At 37.1% G+C, this 18,855-nt stretch overlaps 1 protein-coding gene across 1 annotated transcript in view; it reads left to right on the forward strand.

The window, feature by feature from the left end:
• The first annotated feature begins 12,276 nt into the window (after nucleotides 1–12,276).
• LOC150092892 (uncharacterized) overlaps nucleotides 12,277–18,855 on the forward strand; it is a 63,719-nt gene continuing 57,140 nt past the window's right edge. The window contains exon 1 of the mRNA XM_090413829.1: nucleotides 12,277–12,445. Within this exon, the coding sequence (XP_090269955.1) occupies nucleotides 12,343–12,445 (103 nt within the window). The 5' untranslated portion in view covers nucleotides 12,277–12,342. The remainder of the gene's footprint in view (nucleotides 12,446–18,855) is intronic.

Below are 18,855 nucleotides of genomic sequence, written 5' to 3' on the forward strand. Positions count from 1 at the left end.
GTTAGTACCCTCATTCCTGCTGAACCTCTCAGTACATATTCTGCCAATCTCATCTTTCTCTGGATCATTTCCTGTAATAAAGATCTCTGTGTTCTCATTTTCTCTGTAGGACATCTATATTTCTCGCATGTTCTGTCCATGACATTTTCAGAGCTCTCCTATAGCACCACATTTCAAAGGCCATTATCTGTTTTCTTACTCTCTTCTTGAATATCCAGGTCTCACTTTCATATGTGAAAACTGGTCTCATTAATGTTCTTATCATTCTTTTCTTTGTCTCGATACTCACAGAACTTCTGAGCAGATCGTTATTTTTCCAAAAGGCATCTTTTAGTTATGGCTGTTCTCATTTTTATTTCTTTATCTTGCTTTCCATCTGCAGTGAAGTAGGTGTCGAAATATTTGTATTCTGTTGTATGTTCAATTTTCATATTGTTTATGAATGTTTCTGGCTCAGATCTGTTTCCTTTTGAGATTTCCATAATTTTTTTTTTTTTTTGCATTTATATCTACTCCAATTCTTGACCTTCTTCAATTAGTAGCTGCAGTAATTTGATTAATTTGTTTCTGTTTTCTCCTATTAGAATGGTATCATCAGCATATCAAAGATTGTTGTATTTTATACCAATGATACGAATTCCTATTTTTTGTTTTTCAATCTTTTTCATCACTGTCTCACTATAGATATTAAATAGATTTGGTGAAAGGATGCAATCTTGTCTAACTCCTTTTTTATTTTCACTTCAGAAGTCTCAGAGTTAAACAGCTGCATTTTCTGTTTGGTGTAAATCATTTTTATAATCTTAAGTACATGATCTTCAATGTCTAATTTATCTAATATACTGAATATTTTATTATGTTTTACCCGGTCAAATGCTTTCTGAAAGTCTACGAATCATATGTAAATGTTCCTATTTCTTTCAAGTGATCTTCTATTAGTATATTTTTAGTTCCAGGATAGCATTAATGGTTCCCATTCCTTTTCTGAAGCCTTTCTGTTGTTCACTCAAATCGCCGATTAAGGCTTTTTCAATTTGTTTCTTAACAATGGTAGGTTTTTGAAACTCGTTTTTTTCCCTCCAGAACAGGCAAACCGACCCCGTGAACACACGCGGATTTACAGTCATAGGACACACCGGGAGGCATAGGGCCAACCACCTTATCCTCGGGAAGGGTATGGCTTGGAAGGGCTAAGGACAGCTCCGTAACAGGCCACTAGGCATAATACATAAAAGGAAAAAGAAGAAGAAAAATTCAAATCGAGGAAAAATGTAAAATGTTAAAACGCTGTAAACCTCAAAAATGATACAGATTGATTATACGATTAATACAATAAGAATATCTAAAAGATTCATAAAATACTTGATTAATGTGTGAGAACCAGCGACATAACCACAATGTTGGGACTCCTTTTGTTCAAATCATTCCTCCAAATACAGATTGTTACATCTGAACTATTTGTGGTACGTAACTCATTATTCTACTATGCTTTTCTATTATGGAAATAATACTCACAGAATCGTTTGAAGTGATGCATATTTCCATAAACTCCTCACAACGATTCACGTCATTTGATACTACTAATATTTATGTTGTTTCCTGAACAATTTTATATATATATATATATAGTTCAATACGGTTTCACACACGAACTATCATATCACTTTGCAGGCATCGCATTTAGATGTGGTGCCGTTTACATTTGCACACTGTTGTTATCTAAAACAAGTTGAGATATGGAGCCGCTTAAGCCGTCGTGTTTACTGTGCACATCACATAATTTTGTTTACCCTGATTTTCCATTAATGGTTATCATTTCTAACCATTTAGAGTTCATTTCCGAATTGTTCTCAAAGAAGTTTATAGTGTTGAAAGAGCCTACGCTCAAATTTAGTTAATAATCAACACGCAATTTACAGACAAAAAATACTGTTGTTGGTGGTGATGGACAATAGATGGCATTGGTAGTAGGTGTGTGTGTGGGGGGGGGGGGGGTAGTGGGAGAATTAAGTAGTAGGAGAGACGGTGAGGTGTTTGTAGCAGAGTGCCCTCCAGCGATTAGTCCTTGAACTCATTGGAGATGTCGTGAGAATGAAAACAGAAAGATTACCAAAACAAGCCTTAAAGTACAAGCCATTGGGGAAAAGAAAACCAGGACTTCCTCTTAAACGATTCAACGATGACTTCTAAGGCCGGAACAGGCCATGCTAGGTCTAAATTCTTGATACGCATGATGATGATGATGATAATAATAATAATAATAATCAATTTATTTAAGTTAAGGGATATTACATCCCATATTGTTTCATAGCCGAATAAGAAAACTCAAAGAGTTTCATGCCGAATATAGTAAATATATAAAGCTCGGCGAGTCCAAGTGTAAGCAAATACCTGGATAGTGTTACAACTGACCTTTTAGGGAGTGCAACACTGAGGCAACTCATGGTAGGGGTGGAACAAGCTCAGATCACTATTCTTGATATTTCCCCATAATGTGAAACCCAGCTCCTAGGAGCTGTATTACTGTTTTACATTATGAGTGAGAGAAGGTCACTACCCAGACCGGTTTCAACCTTTATTGAGGTTTCATCGGTGAGTAGGTAGACCTAGAAATACCAAGTTTGTAGCAAACAGAACTTACAAAGGGTCAGCTGTAACACTATCCAGGTATTTGCTTACGCTTGGACTCGCCGAACTTTATATATTTACTCTTTGAATTTCTTATTCGGCTATGAAACAATATGGGATGTAATATCCCTTAACTTAAATAAGTTTATATGTCGCCGAATTGAAGCCTTTGGCTCTTCATATAATTAATAATAATCAATGTTTTTTATACAAGAATACTATTGTGGAATGCACAATAGCATTCTTATTATTAATAAATACATTTCGAATTATTGTGCTAATAGAAAACAGCCACGCGGAAAAAAAATAAAATAAATAGATAAATAAACTGAATATTATTTTTATTTCGAATGGTTTAGCAAAGAAAAAAAATAGAAATTTTTAACGGGGAAGGACTGGATTTAGTTATTTACTGAAATCTCAAGCGAGTTCCAAATAATATGTATTGTATTAAGGTACTAATATGGCTAAAAACATATATGTTCCGACAGATCGATCGGAATATTTGTAAAATTTATAAATTCGACAAATTTGAGCAGAGATTTCATCAGTAATTTTTATTTTTCCACTAATCTTGAAAGCAAGACCTAGTTCATAAAAGATCCTCCCCCCCAACACTAGTTCCGTTGTTGATCATTCCAAATAATGATAGTAATGCTCGAGGCAATAGGGTCAGTTTTAAAATTAGCTGCTTTAATTGCTTTATTCCAATGACAAAATTGGCAATACAAAATTATGTTTACAGTGCGTATGCTTAGAAACAGCTCCAAGCGGTTTTATGTTTATCAAGATACTGAAGTACTTCAGTGTTAACACTGTAGCTTTCCATGTATAACATTCAAATAATATGCATAATAAGCAAGGCGCATAATAGATAAACGGGACTCGTACTATTCCATGTCTGTTCCGTTTTTATAAAACGTAAAATAAATAAAAGATATATTTACAAGACTCCAGTGATTGAATGTTCGATTTATAACCGTTAGCACCGCAGAACCGATACATACAAGAGATGTGAAATTCTTGCAGTAGAACTCTCTGCTCAATTCTTTTCGCTTGCGGTTGCTTGTTATGGTCATACGAGTGGGAAATACTATCTCTGATTAAAAGAGTCAACTTCAATAAATGCAACCCGGAACACTTTTGCATATGCGAATGAAAATAAGAGGCTTACAGCAGGATGACGGAGAATAAAAAAAAAAAGAAACGTTCAGGTTTTGAGGTGATGAATCTTTTATTATTCTGCAGTAAGAAGCTCATAGCATCTTCTCGTTGCCGAACTGTAATCGCAGCTTCAATTTTTTTAAAATTTTTTTGTTTGTTTTGTGTCGAAAGTAGCCAATACATTCTATTACAAAATGTGCTGCGGTAGTAGTGATAACCTGATATGAAGCCATATTTTTTTGCTTATTTTTTCTCATCTGATTTGGTATTAGGATTACAACATGTGATCAAAAATTTCCAATAGTGACCGACGATGCTACAATAGTTAGTACAAAGGCTCTCCGCTAGGTGTATGTAATGTAACAGCTGACATACACACATATATATACATGCTGGTAGAGTTTAAAAAAACAGCGTGTGGAAGTTCTGCTTTTTACACGCGCTGGCGGTAAGTTCAACTTTCCAGTAGAAACTTTCGAGAGGTGAAAACTTGCTTTCGAAGTAGAAACAGTGAAGAGAACTAATATTTGATAAATAATAAAATAAAATAAAGAAATCCCCTAACTACGTTTATTCCCAGTGAGTAGGCGACGCTTAGGGGGAAGTTCAAATTTATAACCACCTCCGTAGTGCAATTGGAAGGACAACGGAACATGGTGCCCTTCGACTGGAAAAGAGCTGAATTCAATTCTCGTCATGGAGAAAGGAATTTTATATGGGCTTCTTTCAATTGAAGGTGAGTTAACCGATCTCATGCATGCTATTTCAGATGTAACAGGTTTTTTTTATCTCACGGAAACTCGAGTTTTCATCCCGCATACAGAAAAATCGGCCGTGAGAACACACGCAATTTATAGGCAAAAATACTACTGTTGGTGGTGAAGGGTGGTAGATGGCGTTGATGGTGGTTGTGTGTAGTGGAAGAATTAAGTAGTAGGGGAGATGGTAAGATATAAGTAGCAGAGTGGAGTAGCACCCTCCCACGATGTGTACTTGGCTCCTTGGAGGTGCCACGTAATAATAATGATAATAACAATAATAACCTCCACTACTATCTAATCAGAGATAGTTGGCGCAAGATTCCAAAAAATAGTAAAGAGTTTGCTAGCATGCGCCGCCATTTTAAGAAAATTGCACCCATGCTATTTTAGACAATAAACATATTGTGTTAGGGCTAGGGACCTAATCTTTAATTGGTTTTCCAAATTCAAACGGAATAATGTCTGTTCATGATGGACGAAAATTGGTGATAATATGGAGCAGATCAATAAATTTACCTTATAACGGATGCATCACTACCCGCAAGTTAGATAATCGGCTGAGAATCTCATTTAGATTACTTCAAAGAATTTTGACAGAATGTGAATACTGTATGAGATTGACAATCTGTATACTGTTTCCTGTTCTATGCAGAAATATTTGGTCTAAATGATTATCAAATATTTTGATTAACACTGATTTTACCTCTAGATCTGTCAATGAGACTTGTTTTCTAAAACAAAAAATAGGAAAAAAATTGTAATATATATATATATTGTTGAGGGTATAGCCTTTCGATTGTTTAGGGACATATATACACGACACCACCTAGAGAAATGACTATGGGTAAGGTGGTTTCCCGTTGCCTTCCTTGCCGTACTATATCCTATGACTGTACCTTATGTGTTCACGGGGACGGTTTGCCTGCTTACGGGAAGAAAAACCCCAGTTATACTAGTGGAAAGAACTCTGGTGTCCATGCCCAAAACAGACTAACTTGGCTATGGCTGAAGAACATCCTTAAGCTCCTCAAGTCGCCAATGGTAATCGAACCTAGGACATTCCTTCCCCAAGCATATGGTTGCGAAGTGCAAAGCCACTAGGCTAACCGCGTGGACACTCATACACGAGGATGGTCAGAAACGTCCTCGGCCTCGACCATAGATGGCATCACTATCGGGAAGATTTTTTTTTCTGAGTTCGTACATCTGTCACAAGTATCCATGTGAAATTCAGATCATTCTATCAAGTAGTTGTTTTGTAGAGCTGTTTGAAGCAAAAGTGTTATCTATATCCCTTGAAATGGATAAAATTGAGTATCGTACAGCTATAAAATTCTTTGTTAAAGAAGGTTTAAAGCCAAAAGATATTCATTCCAAGTTCATAAAAGTTTATGGGCACTCTTCTCCTTTGTTTTCGACAATTAAGAAATGGGCTGCCGAGTTTAAAACATTGCCGGACCAGCCTTGAAGATGATCCACGTGAAGGACATCCAAAAAGTGTAACAACACCAGAAATCATTGATAAAGTGCAAGATATGGTATTGGATGACCGGCAAGTAAAAGTGCGTGATATTGCTGAGACTATAGGCATTTCAAAAGAACATGTAGGATATACTTTGCATGAAGAATTGCAAATGAAAAAACTCTGTGGGTGCCACACTTTCTTACAGCAGATCAAATCGCACCCGCATGAAAATCTCTGAACAGTGTTTGGAGCGTTTCAACAAGAATAAAACTGATTTTGTGCGTCGATTTATTACTATGGATGAAACATGGATTCACCATTACACACGAGAATCCAAACAGCAGCCAAAACAGTGAACAGAAACCGTCTGTTCAGCGCCCAAGAAAACAAATTCGGTTAAATCAGCAGGAAAGGTCATGGCATCGGTGTTTTGGGATGCTAAAGGCATTTTGTTTATTAATTATCTTGAAAAGGATAAAACAATAACCGGGGATATTATTCCGATCGTCTAACCAGATTAGATGAAAAACTTCGTGAGAAAAGACCCGGTTTGCAGAAGTAAAAAATCATCTTTCATCAGGATAATGCATCTGCCCACAAAGGCGTTTTGGCAATGGAAAAATTAAGGGATCTGCACTATGAATTGTTGGAACATCCACCCTATTTCCCAGATTTGGCTTCCTCTGACTTCTATCTCTTCCCAAAACTAAAACTCTTCCTCGTTGGTCAGCGTTTTTCTTCGATCAAGAAGTGATTGCATCTGTAGAGAGGTATTTTGCAGATCTTACTGAGAACCACTGCAAGAACGGGATAATGGCGCTGGAGCATCGCTGGAATAAATGTATTAGTTTTAAGGGAGATTATGTCGGAAAAAAAATTTGAAATTATAAATTTGTTTTTCATTGTTAGACCGAGAACTTTTCAGACCATCCTCGTATATTTATATATTTGAACGAAAATAACTTAAATGACTGTACTCGTATAGTTGAATTATGAAATACAAATTAACTAATTATATCCAAAAGCACATCTAGTTTCGTCCTGCTAGGACTTCATTGGGTGTATAATGCATATGTGGGGAGAGAGAGAGAGAGAGAGAGAGAGAGAGAGAGAGAGAGAGAGAGAGAGACTATCATGATTTCCCCTGACAACTCTGAAGTAATCAATCCTCGGACTCAACTATGAGCGATGACTAACAGTGAGACGGTGTCATTGCTTCTAACGTGTTAGAAGATTTATTTCCTTATTTATAATTATTATTCACATATTACTGCAATGAATCCAGCTACTAATCTTTATGTACTAATATCGGCATCCAAGGAATTATTGTTTAAAGAATTTAACCAAACCGATTTCGTGCAGTGCAATGATTGCAAGGCGTATGCATTACCAAAGGCAAATGGAACTTGGGTTGAATCGATAATGGTGGAAATTGTGCCGAAAATGCTGTGAAAGCTAGGATCAAAAGTTTGTGTCAGGTCGCGAGATTGATGTGGAGGACGGAATTGAGAATACGCTTGAAAATGTGTGTGATGTAACGGCAGACAGGACTGAAATGGAGATTAAATTTGAGAGAGAGAGAAATAGAGAGAGAGTAAAACGTTTGATAGAAAGAATTGTGGTATGACAGATGTAAAGAATGAAGTTTTGCTTGTAATGAGGGAGATAACTGGGTTACGCAACGAATGCAGAAACCTCTGGCAAGTGGTTCAGCTAATATCAGAAAGAAAGAAGTGAGAGATAAGAGAAATGAGGGCTTGACTAACAGAGAAGAAAAAATCAAGGCGCAAGTCTTGTACGGCGATTCAATCATAAGAGGTGTGATCGGCGAGAGATTGACAAAATTGTGCAAAAATTAATGATGTTAGTGAGGCTATTAGAGCACAAAAGGGTAAAGTGAAAGAAATTATCAATTCAAGAAGCTAAGAAATTACATTCTTGGTTTTCTCTTTTATCCAAGCGTAGGTAAACAAAGTTTGCGCCTGAAGTAACTTCACGACTGGACTAATTGTATGTAGAGGCTGATGACTTCAGCAGGTGGCTTAGTATTTCATAACACAACGTGCATGTCATAAACGACATGCATAATGCTATGCATTATGGGAAGAGCCGCTGCCCAGATCAGTTCCGAACTTTATTGAGGTGTCATCAATGGGAGCTAGACTCAGAGGTGATACTAAGGTTGAAATAATGCAGAAGTCATATTTCCATATACTAGTCAAAAGATGTCACACCGTCTTACTGAAATATTCTGGATTAGAGATAGATCTTGGTCAGGCATCCACTGATGAGACCTGAATAAAGGCAGAAACCGGTCTGGGCAATGGCGCTTCTCATAATACATAGTATTATATACGTTCGTAAGGATATACGAGTTGCATTATGGGATACTAAAGCAATTTACGTGAATTCGTCAGTCTCTACATACAAGTAGTCCAGTCGTGAAGTTACTTCACGCGCAAAGGATGAAAACCACGAATATAATTCCTCGGCGTCATTAATTTATAATATAATCAAGTGGAAAAAAACTTTCAAGAAAGAGATTATCGTTTGGGCTGGAACGAATGATTTGAAAGGAAAAACGCATGGCATGAGAGAGAGAGGACATGAAAGAAATATTTGAAATAGCGAAAAGCGCGAGAATTAAGATAGTGAGTCTGTTGCCATGGTATTAGGGTAGAGCTGAGAAGGAATGCCATAATAGCGAATGACCCGTTGCATAGGTTATGCAGCAGGAGCGGTGTGGAGTGAGTTTGACGGGCGAAAGGACTTATACACGAAGGATGGTTTGCATCTGAATGAATTTGGTGTTCAAAGTGTGGAAAAAAGTGTTGAATGAAGTGAAAGTGGATGTGCAATATCATGGAATCTAGATCTTTTAGGGGGGGGGGGGGGGGCTGTTGAGTGGATACGCAGACATCAGTGAGGCAGTTGAGCGAGCATAAGAATGTGTATAAAATGTCTAAGTTGGTACCACTGGTAACAAACTAGAATGAAATACTTGGTATAAAGGGTCAGGATAGCAATGGGCCTAAGGGGCTTTGCACTTATGTACACCAATGCCAGGAGCATTTCGAACAGGCAGGAGGAATTTTTGCCATTGGTTAGTTCATCTTGGCCAAAGGTTATTGGCATTAATGAGACATGGCTCACAGAAGATGATATAGTTAGTGGGATAGAATATGAAGGGTATAGTGGTATAATGTGTTCAGGAATGATAGAGAGAAAATTATGTGTGTGTGTGTGTGTGTGTGTGTGTGACGGGGGGGGGGGGGATAAGAGTGCTATTGATGATAGCCGATGAACCTGCTACCAAGGAGGGTAGAAGTTCTATTGCAAGCTACTGAAATAGCAGATTTGAGGCTATCTGGTGTGAGATAACAGCCAGATATGATGGGGATAGTATGAGTTGGCAGAGTTGGCAAATAGGCTCAATGGGTGGGGCGCGAGTAATTATTATGAGGATTTCAACTATGGGAACATACACTGACGACCAATAACTGTCCAGACATCCCTTATTTGAAGTTATGGAACATTCCGGGTTTGTTAATAACATAAAACCTGTACAAATAGTAGGAATCAGTATTTCATCGTAGCAGTTGAATATAGCAACACGACGTGAACTCAGTGACTTCGAGAGAGGTTTCATCGTGGACTGTCACATTGGTGGCATGTCCATACGTGCCATTGCCGCTGAACCGGAGCATCCAAAATCAACGGTTGGCAATGGGATCAACAAATGGAGACGTTTTGGCATCACTAGTGCAGGAAAACACTCAGGGTGGCCACTGAAAATGACTAACAGGGACAGGAGGGTGTTAAAATTGGTGGCACGCAAAAACCGGCTATAATAATAATTATTATTATTACATGCGACTCCAAGGAGTCCTTAGACTCATCGAGGGAGGCCCTAAACATCATGATTCGACATTCACACTGTATCTATAATACTTTGCCTTGAGCTCATTCACCATCATAGTACCCACAACAGACTCTGGCAGCTTACACACAGACAACCGTGATGAGTTCCAGAGTGCCAGTAACGCCATGGTAAGCGCTAATACTGTAAGAAAAGACTCTGTTTACTGGATTTCCATGGAACAACAGCGGCACACAAGCCGAACATCACAACAACGAACAAGGCAGTTCGTCTGGCCTAGTGCAGACAGCATGTGAACTGGACAATTGACCAGTGGAAAACAGTACTCTGGAGCGATGAATCAAGGTTTACCTGTTTCCAGTCTGATGGCAGGGTGTGGGTGTGGAGGCAGCCTGGTGAATGCTTGTTACCACAGTGTGTTGTACCCACAGTAAAGTTTGGTGGTGGAGGAGTAATGGTGTGAGGGTGCATCCACCTGGTTTGGAGTAAAATCACAGGTCGTTGTCTGTGGTTCCATTAACGCAACTCAGTACCTTGATATTATGGATAATCAGATGCTGCCTACACTGTGGACTTTCTATGGAAAGGAACGGATCTGTGTAACTAGCAAGACGACAAGGCCCCATGCCACAAAGTTACACCTATTGTGGAATGGTATGAATAGAGGTTATAAACGACTTCCCTGGCCTGTGAAGAATCTTGACCTCAATCCCATCGAACACTGTGGGACGAATTGGAGTGGCGATTCAGATCCAGAGCAGAACACCCTCGATCTGTCGCTGAACTCAGTGCTGCTTTGATGTAGAAATGGAGACAAATTACACCTATTGTCTGCCACACATTGGTGGAAAGCCTCTCTCAAAGGATTCAGGAGATGATCAAGGCCAAAGGTGGACATACCCGATATTAGAGTTCGCTTGCTGGTATCAATTGTAAATTGCTAAAGGTGTCGGGATAATTATTGGTAAATAGTGTAGATTGGAAAGAGGAGAGGACACATGGGAGGAAGGAAATTGAATTTATGCAGTTACGAAGGAATAATTACCTGCGACCACATGTGATGGAATATACTAGGCGTTTGAGAGTGCTCGATCTAGTAATTGGATCTGAGAATTTGACTATAACCCATATGACCACGTCGCCCCCAGCTGGTGAAAGCGATCATATGCAATTGATGTAATGGGAAGTGGTAAATAAGTGTTTGAGGGGAGTAATGGCAGACTACATTCCTAGAGTCAGGAGAGTAAATCAAGTTGGAGTTCAATGGATGAATATCTTCATTAAGTTGGAGCTGCAAAAAAAAAAAAAAAAAAAAAAAATTGGAGGGAATTTAAGAAGAGAGGTAACCACCAAGAACATGAGCAGTACGAAGCACAGGCCAGTAGGATAACCAGTGTGGTAAGAATGGCGAAAGTAGAGTATGAAAGGAAATTATCAGTCCAGGCCAAAGATAACCTCAATCAGTTCTTTCGATATGCTGCAAGTAAAAACAAAAATGTTTATTGCAGAATGATTTTAATGAATGCCGATGGTAGGGAAGTAACTGAATCAGTCGAAATAGTAAAATTACTAAGTGAACACTTTGCAAGAGTGTATCATCCATCTCGTTACTGCAGTAACAAGAGAGATAAAGGCTTATTTGGAAATTGAGGTGAATGAAATGGGGGTCCATAGCTTCATGTGAATACAGCATTGGGATTGGATGGTATACCAGCTCGAGTTTTTTGTGAAGGTGCTAGGGAATTGTCAATGTCCTTGACTACATTGTTTATTCTAAGTCTCAGCTGTGGGCTAGTCCCAATGGGATAGAAAGAGGGGAAAATAGTTCCATTGCATAAAGAAGGCTCCAAGACTGATGTAGCAAATTACCGACCGATCATCATACCAGGAGTTATTTTTAAAGTACTGGAGCAGTTGATGAAGAGCAAAATACAGGAGGACTATTAAAACCACATAATCCACTGTCTACATTACTTAATGTCCCATCTGACTACGTCACTATCCACATTCTACGTCACTAATAGAAATTTTAATTTTCGTGTGTTCTCTAGACGATTTGTCTGTATATGGCATGAAAAAAAAAACAAAAACGTGTTTTTTGGAATAAAAACCTTACTACCTCCGAATGATATGAGATTAACACATTTTCAAATTCGCAAATTCACAGAAATAATTTACTTCTAAGAATTAAGTGTGCAAACATATTTTGCATGTTGTGTGATGAAAGGAGAGATGTGCATCAATCAGTACTAATATCGTATGTTATTTGGACTCTTAACCTTTTCACCGGAGAAAAATGTTTACATAAAAAAAAAGTTACGTCAGTGATTAAGCCAAACGCCGCATGTATTGAGAGTAGCTTTAATGAAATCGTTTCATGCTGCAGTATCTTCTCTTTAAAGAAGACATCGCTGTGTTGTTTGCCGGAAATCGCCACTTTAGTAATGGCTGCATTACGATATTTGTTTGCAGTAGGATACATCATCATTGCGAGTAAAATGAGTAGTCAGACGGCATCTGAAGTACGATTGGCTTTCACTCCATCTTGTAAGTAGATTATTTAACTTACGAAAACTTTTGCTGAAGGGAACGAATTCATTTTAATCCTAGTAGTAGTAGTAGTATTGTACCAAAATCGCACAGTGAAACCTCAACAAAACATTCTCTTATATAAAGAAGAAGAGATGAAAAAAACTTATATATATATATATATATATATCAACCTCACAAACGAGAGGTTGGCACTGTGTATAAAAGCATATAATTGACTCATAAGTTATATGTACAAAACTACTTCCAACAATTTTTTTACAAAAGTAAAAAATATTATGATTATTATTATTATATAAGTCAAGTGGATATTAAATTCAGCTTTATTTCAAAAGCCGAATGTAGAAACTATGAAAGTTTCGTAAAGTAAGTTGACCAGAGCTGACGGAAATATATTCCCGTTATTCACTAGTTGCCTTAGCGCGGATTAATAGCCGCCCAAGAGTCTATATATTTGCCTTTTATTAGTCAATGGCGAATTGTCAATTTTAGTAAATACGTTTAGGTACCAACGAAGAGTTCGCGTACGAAAAATACATTTCTCTGACATTTCAAGTTCCTTAGAGAGCAAAAACGAAAGTTTTTGTTCTCTTAAGTTTCTGTCTGGTCTCTGAAGAGAACCATCCAGTTCGAAACAGCTGTCAGGCCAGTGAAACCTTATCAAAATGTACTAATAAAAGGTGAATATATAGACGCTTTGGCGGTGCCTATGTCTTTTGAGTAATCTCCGCTGGGGCAACTCGTGAATGCCGGGGGGTGTATTCCCGTAAGCCCTTTGATCAACTTGTTATTATCATTATTATTATTATTTGACACCTCCAGGGAGTCCAAAGACTCATCGAGGGAGAGTGTGCCAACAGCATCGAACGATTTTTCCCTTCCAACTACTAACCGCGCTCAAACTTACTTAACTACCAATCGACCAACCTTTGCCGGCTTATTTTTACGAAACTTTCATACATTCTACATAAAAAAAAAAAAAATCAGCTAACGCCTTTTTATTCCCGTACACGGGAGTAGGCGAGGCCATTTAGCCCTATCTAACTTTTGGAGACTGAGTGGGCAGTTCAATCTCCACTGGTACCCAATCAGAGACAGATGGCCCAAAGCTATCACTAATTAAGCGGTGAAGAGAGACGGCTTTTGAGCCGTCTCTCTTACGCAGTGAAGAGAGACGGCTCAAATGTGCCGCCATCTCGTGGTCCCTAACCCTAACACAATATATTTAATGTCTGAAATAATGTGGGTTCTACGGTCGATTTTCTTGAGTTTACAGGACGAAAAACCCGAGTTTCCGGGAGGAAAAACCTGCTTGCCCGTGCCAGAGATCGACTAACTCGGGAACCGGTCGAAAAAAGGCTTAGAAAAATTTCCTATAGTCGCCGACTAGACTCGAAATGAAGTCTTCCTTCGTGCGGCCAAGCGCGGTGGTGTGCAAACGCCACATCCACTGAGCTACACAGGCTCTTTTCTACATTCGTAATTTCTACATTCGGCTTTGAAATAATGCTGGATCTAATATTCACTTTGCTAATATAATTTGTCATCGTTGAAATGAACCCTCTTGGCTCTTTATTTTAATAAATTATTGTTATTGTTGTTGTTAATGCATAACACCTGCATGGAGTTCAAGTTATTGTGGGAGCAGGCCAGGAAGAGATAAAAAATAGTTATTGCATGATCCACAAGTCTCCCCTTGATGATTCCCTGACTCCTTGGAGGTACTGATGTACTACTACTACTACTACTACAACTACTACTACTACTAATAATAATAATAATAATAATTTTAATATACTTTTTTTATTAATTTCTAAAATATTTGCACAATTACAATAATCGTCTTTAGTGACATTCCAACTTGTAATTTTTACAAATTTCAGCACTGAGTGCTGCATATGTGATTCAGTTTCTACATTGCATTTCAATTAAAATTTTGATAATAATACTTTGTTGCATCGATATTTACAACACGTGTTCTTCTAATAACAAAATATGGACAAAATATGGAAGAGACGAGCTATAAAGATGCAAATTAACTGCGCATTGTAGAAACCTGTATCTTCAGCAGCTTGCTCTATGGATATGAGGCCTGGGTACTCATGAGAGAATCTGAAAGGAGGATAATTAGCATTTGAGAGGAAGTGCTATAGAAAGATCTGGAGAATCAGCTTGATCCATAAAGTGAATAATGAGGAAATCTACAGATGAATACAACAAAAAGAAAACCTGATCCAGAAAATAATCAAAAGGAAACTACGTTTATTTGGCCATATATGTAGAATGAATGATGAGAGGAAAATAAAAATGCTGCTGCCGTTTGGGATGATTGAAGGAAAGAACAAAAAAAGAAGACGAAACAGAGAATTTGGCGATGCATTGTCAAATGGTGCAGAAACACTATACACAAACTGAGTCATCTTGCACAAAATAGAATGCAATGGAAGAATCATATCAAGATGGCAGCAGACTCCTTACGGGTATTGGACCCATGGTTGTTGATGATGAATATTAATAACGAAGATTACATGGAATTTTTGAATAATGGATAATAATAATAATAATAATAATAATAATAATAATAATAATAATAATAATAATAATAATAATATGATTATGTCTCAGATAAATTACATAAAATGATTATTACAGACATTTTTTACATGTTTAAACATTATGTATAAAATAACAATTATTCTATTTTCATCGTACATATACTGTATATATATATATATATATATATATATATATATGTGTGTACGATGAAAATATGTACGATGAAAAAAAAAAAATATATATATATATATATATATATATATGTGCGGTTTCAAAATCACAAAAGCAGCTTCAGATTCTAAAAAGAAATGCAGACAATATTCGTTAGCATATTTGAAACTTGGGTTTGTTAAAAAAAAAAATTAAAATTAATTATCAGTTACGAGAAATTTGCGATGCACTTTTTGAAATTTTAAATAATGAAAATTTTAATAAAGAAACTCAGCATGAAGCACAAACATTATGTGCTAAAATAAAGGACTACAAATTTATTTGCTCTCTTATAACTTGGCATGATTTACTTAACAGAATAAACCCTGTGAGTAAAATGCTTCAAGACAAAAATATGAACATTACACTTGCTTTTGAATCTATCGAAAACTTAAAAATATTATTACAAGAGTATCGATCAGATACAAATTTTAAAGAAGTTCTAAAAACAGCAAAATAACTGAGTGAAGAGGTGGATGGAGAACAAGAATTTAAAACTGGTACGGAAGTTCGACGACGAAAGAAGACATGACAATTGGACTACAAGCATCATGACGAAACGCCACAATCTCCCGAAGATAAATTTAGAGTGAATGTGTTTTATACACTTCTAGACGTTACAGTGTGTTCCTTAATAGAACGTTTTGAACAACTAAAACATGTTATGATAATTTCAATTTCTTGTATAGATTACTACAAATTAATAACAAAGATTTACGAAGAAATTGTGACGATTTAGAGATCCTCTTGATGGACGGCGACAATAAAGACGTAAATGCAATAGAACTACATCTCCTCCTGAGATTTTTACTGTGGCGAAACCACTCATCACAATATTATATTAATTTCTGTGGAATAAAGAAATGTTGCTGTATGTATTAACAAAAGAGGTTGATAGATGGCGTATACGGGCTGATGTGCCAGTGTCACGTGACTAAACGCGAGTGCTCATCGGCCTACAAGGTGCGACCAGTCTTCGAAATGGAAGCGTCCTTGGAACAGCGTTATGCGATTAAATTTTGTGTGCGTTTGCAAAAATCGGCATCGGACACTTTTAACATGATGCGCGAAGCTTTCCACGGTGAAGCAATGTCGAGGGCAAGTGTTTTTCGCTGGCATAAAACTTTTAAGGAAGGAAGGCAAAATATGGAAGATCTTGAACGTGAGAGAAGACCTTCAACGTCCATCATAGAGACAATGATCAACACAGCAGCGATTATCAAGCACGTCGAAAGGAAGAGTCCATTGCTGAAGAATGGCTTCTTATTGCACCAAGATAACGCAAGGCCACATATTGCTGGTTGTGTAGTGGACGTTTTGCAGAGGAACAACACAGATATCCTACCACACCCTTCATACAGTCCTGATCTATTATATATATTATATATAATCCTGATCTATATTATATATATATATATATTATATATATATATATATATATATATATATATATATAAACACCGTACTGACTATTTTGTTACATAATTTGCAGTCTTTGATTATGAGGATTAAATGTGGATGAATGAGGCGAATTAATCCCACCTACTTCGAAGCTTGGGTTAGCTTTTATGAAGAGAGTGGGATTAGCCTTCAGTATTTATGCTGTTGTTACTGTTTATGGATGGGATGTAGGCATTGGATGCTGGTGATTTGTGATGTTTATTTTAGTGTTAATGGTATATTAACTTTGTTGGCATATTTTCCAGAGTTCGTGTTTGTAATAATAATAACAAAAACCTCTAGTGCCTTTGATTCCCTTACATGGAGTAGGCAAGGGCATTTTAGCCCTATCTAACTTTTTTGGAGACTGAAGGAAAAGTTCAGTCTCCACCTGAGCCAAATAGAGATAGCTGGCCTAATATGTTCAATAACAATATTTGGCATCCAGTGAAGTGAGGCATCTAACAAGTGCTGCCTCTTGTGGTACCTAATCCTAACATTATATATTTATTATCTGAGACAATGTGGGTACTACGGTCGATTTTCTTCAGTTTAAGGGATGAATACCCAGAGTTTCTGGGAGAAAAAAACCCACTTGCCTGTACCAGAAATTGACTAACTCGGGATCTGGTAGAAGAAAGGCTTAGAAAATGTTCCTTTAGTCGGCAACTAGATTTGAACCTAGGTCTTCCTTTGGGCTAACAAGCGTTAGGTTGTGCAAATGCCACTATAATAATAATAATAATAATAATAATAATAATAATAATAATAATAATAATTGAGCTAACGCCTTTTATTCTCGTATAGGGAGTAGGCAAGGCCGTTTTGGCCCTATCTAACTTTTGGAGATTGAGTGGGCAGAGGAACAACCTCCACTGGTATCCAATAAGAGATAGTTGGCCCAAGGCTAATTAAGCAGCACGCAGTGAAGAGAGATTCGTGGTCCCTAACCCTAACACAATATATTTAATATCTGAAATAGTGTGGGTTCTACGGTCGATTTTCATGAGTTTACGGGAAGAACAACGCGACTTTCAGGAAGAAAAAACCCTTGCCAGAGATCGACTAACTCGGGAACCAGTCGAAAAAAGGCTCAGAAAAATTTCCTGTAGTCACCGACTAGATTCGAAACCAAGAAGTCTTCCTTCATGCAGTCAAGTGCCGTAGTGTGCTAACGCCACATCCACTGAGCTACACAGGCTCTTGTGTGATTTATATATATCTTCTCAATAGATAATAAAATTGTTTCGTTGATTTGTATTAAAATAATAATAATAATAATAATAATAATAATATTATTATTATTATTATTATTATTATTATTATTATTATTATTATTATTATTATTATATCATGTCATCTTCCTTATACCCTCTTTTACCTTGCGGTGTCGAGGGTCCATTATTATTATTATTATTACTATTATTATTAATACACTAGTCTACTATGCAAATATGTGTTATTTAATTGTGTATGTTCTCTGAACGGTTTTTCTGTTTTGGTGAACGAAAAACTGGAATTTTTCTTCATCCACCTCCTTTTGATACCTACCTATGTATGAAACTGATTAAGTTACCTTCTGTTGAAAAAACATTCCTCACATCATGACGAGAATCGAACTGACATCTTTTAAAATAGAAGAGTTCATGCGACATCCTTCCAACTGCTTGATTGCTATTTTTTTCCTGACATTTTTCTTAGAGCATTTCTGCATAAAATTATGACAAGTGTATCCTGATTTTTATTAAAGTTGTAAACAGAGCTGTACTTACACTTTTCCCAAGGCGGGTGAGGTCCAAGGCGCTAGAGTGCACAGGGGGCCCCCTTCCTCATTGTTTGGGGAAGGGGGCCCCCTGTGCACTCTAATTTTTCGTGGCCTCAGCTAGAGCCTCGTACGTCTGTGCATAAGTACGGCCATGGTTGTAAATAAATAAATAAATAAAATATCAGCATGGTCACAGTAAGTAGGACTGTATAAACAATGGATAATCTTTTTATCGGCCATTTATAAAATTTTATTAATTTTTTTCTTACACTGATTCATAGTTAAATTATTAAATAAATCCTTTAATTATGAAGCATGATCAAAGAGACTAGTTAGATTGGATATTTTTAATATAATTCATCCAATTCATTCAAAGGCCCACACTCTTTGAAGGTTTGTTGGAATCCAGTCTTCACTCGTAACTGTCACTGACTGT

Source organism: Typopeltis vanoorti, chromosome 24 (genome assembly GCF_054136105.1).
Source record: "Typopeltis vanoorti isolate ZY-2024b chromosome 24, IOZ_Tvanoo_1.0, whole genome shotgun sequence".
Classification (NCBI taxonomy): domain Eukaryota; kingdom Metazoa; phylum Arthropoda; class Arachnida; order Uropygi; family Thelyphonidae; genus Typopeltis; species Typopeltis vanoorti.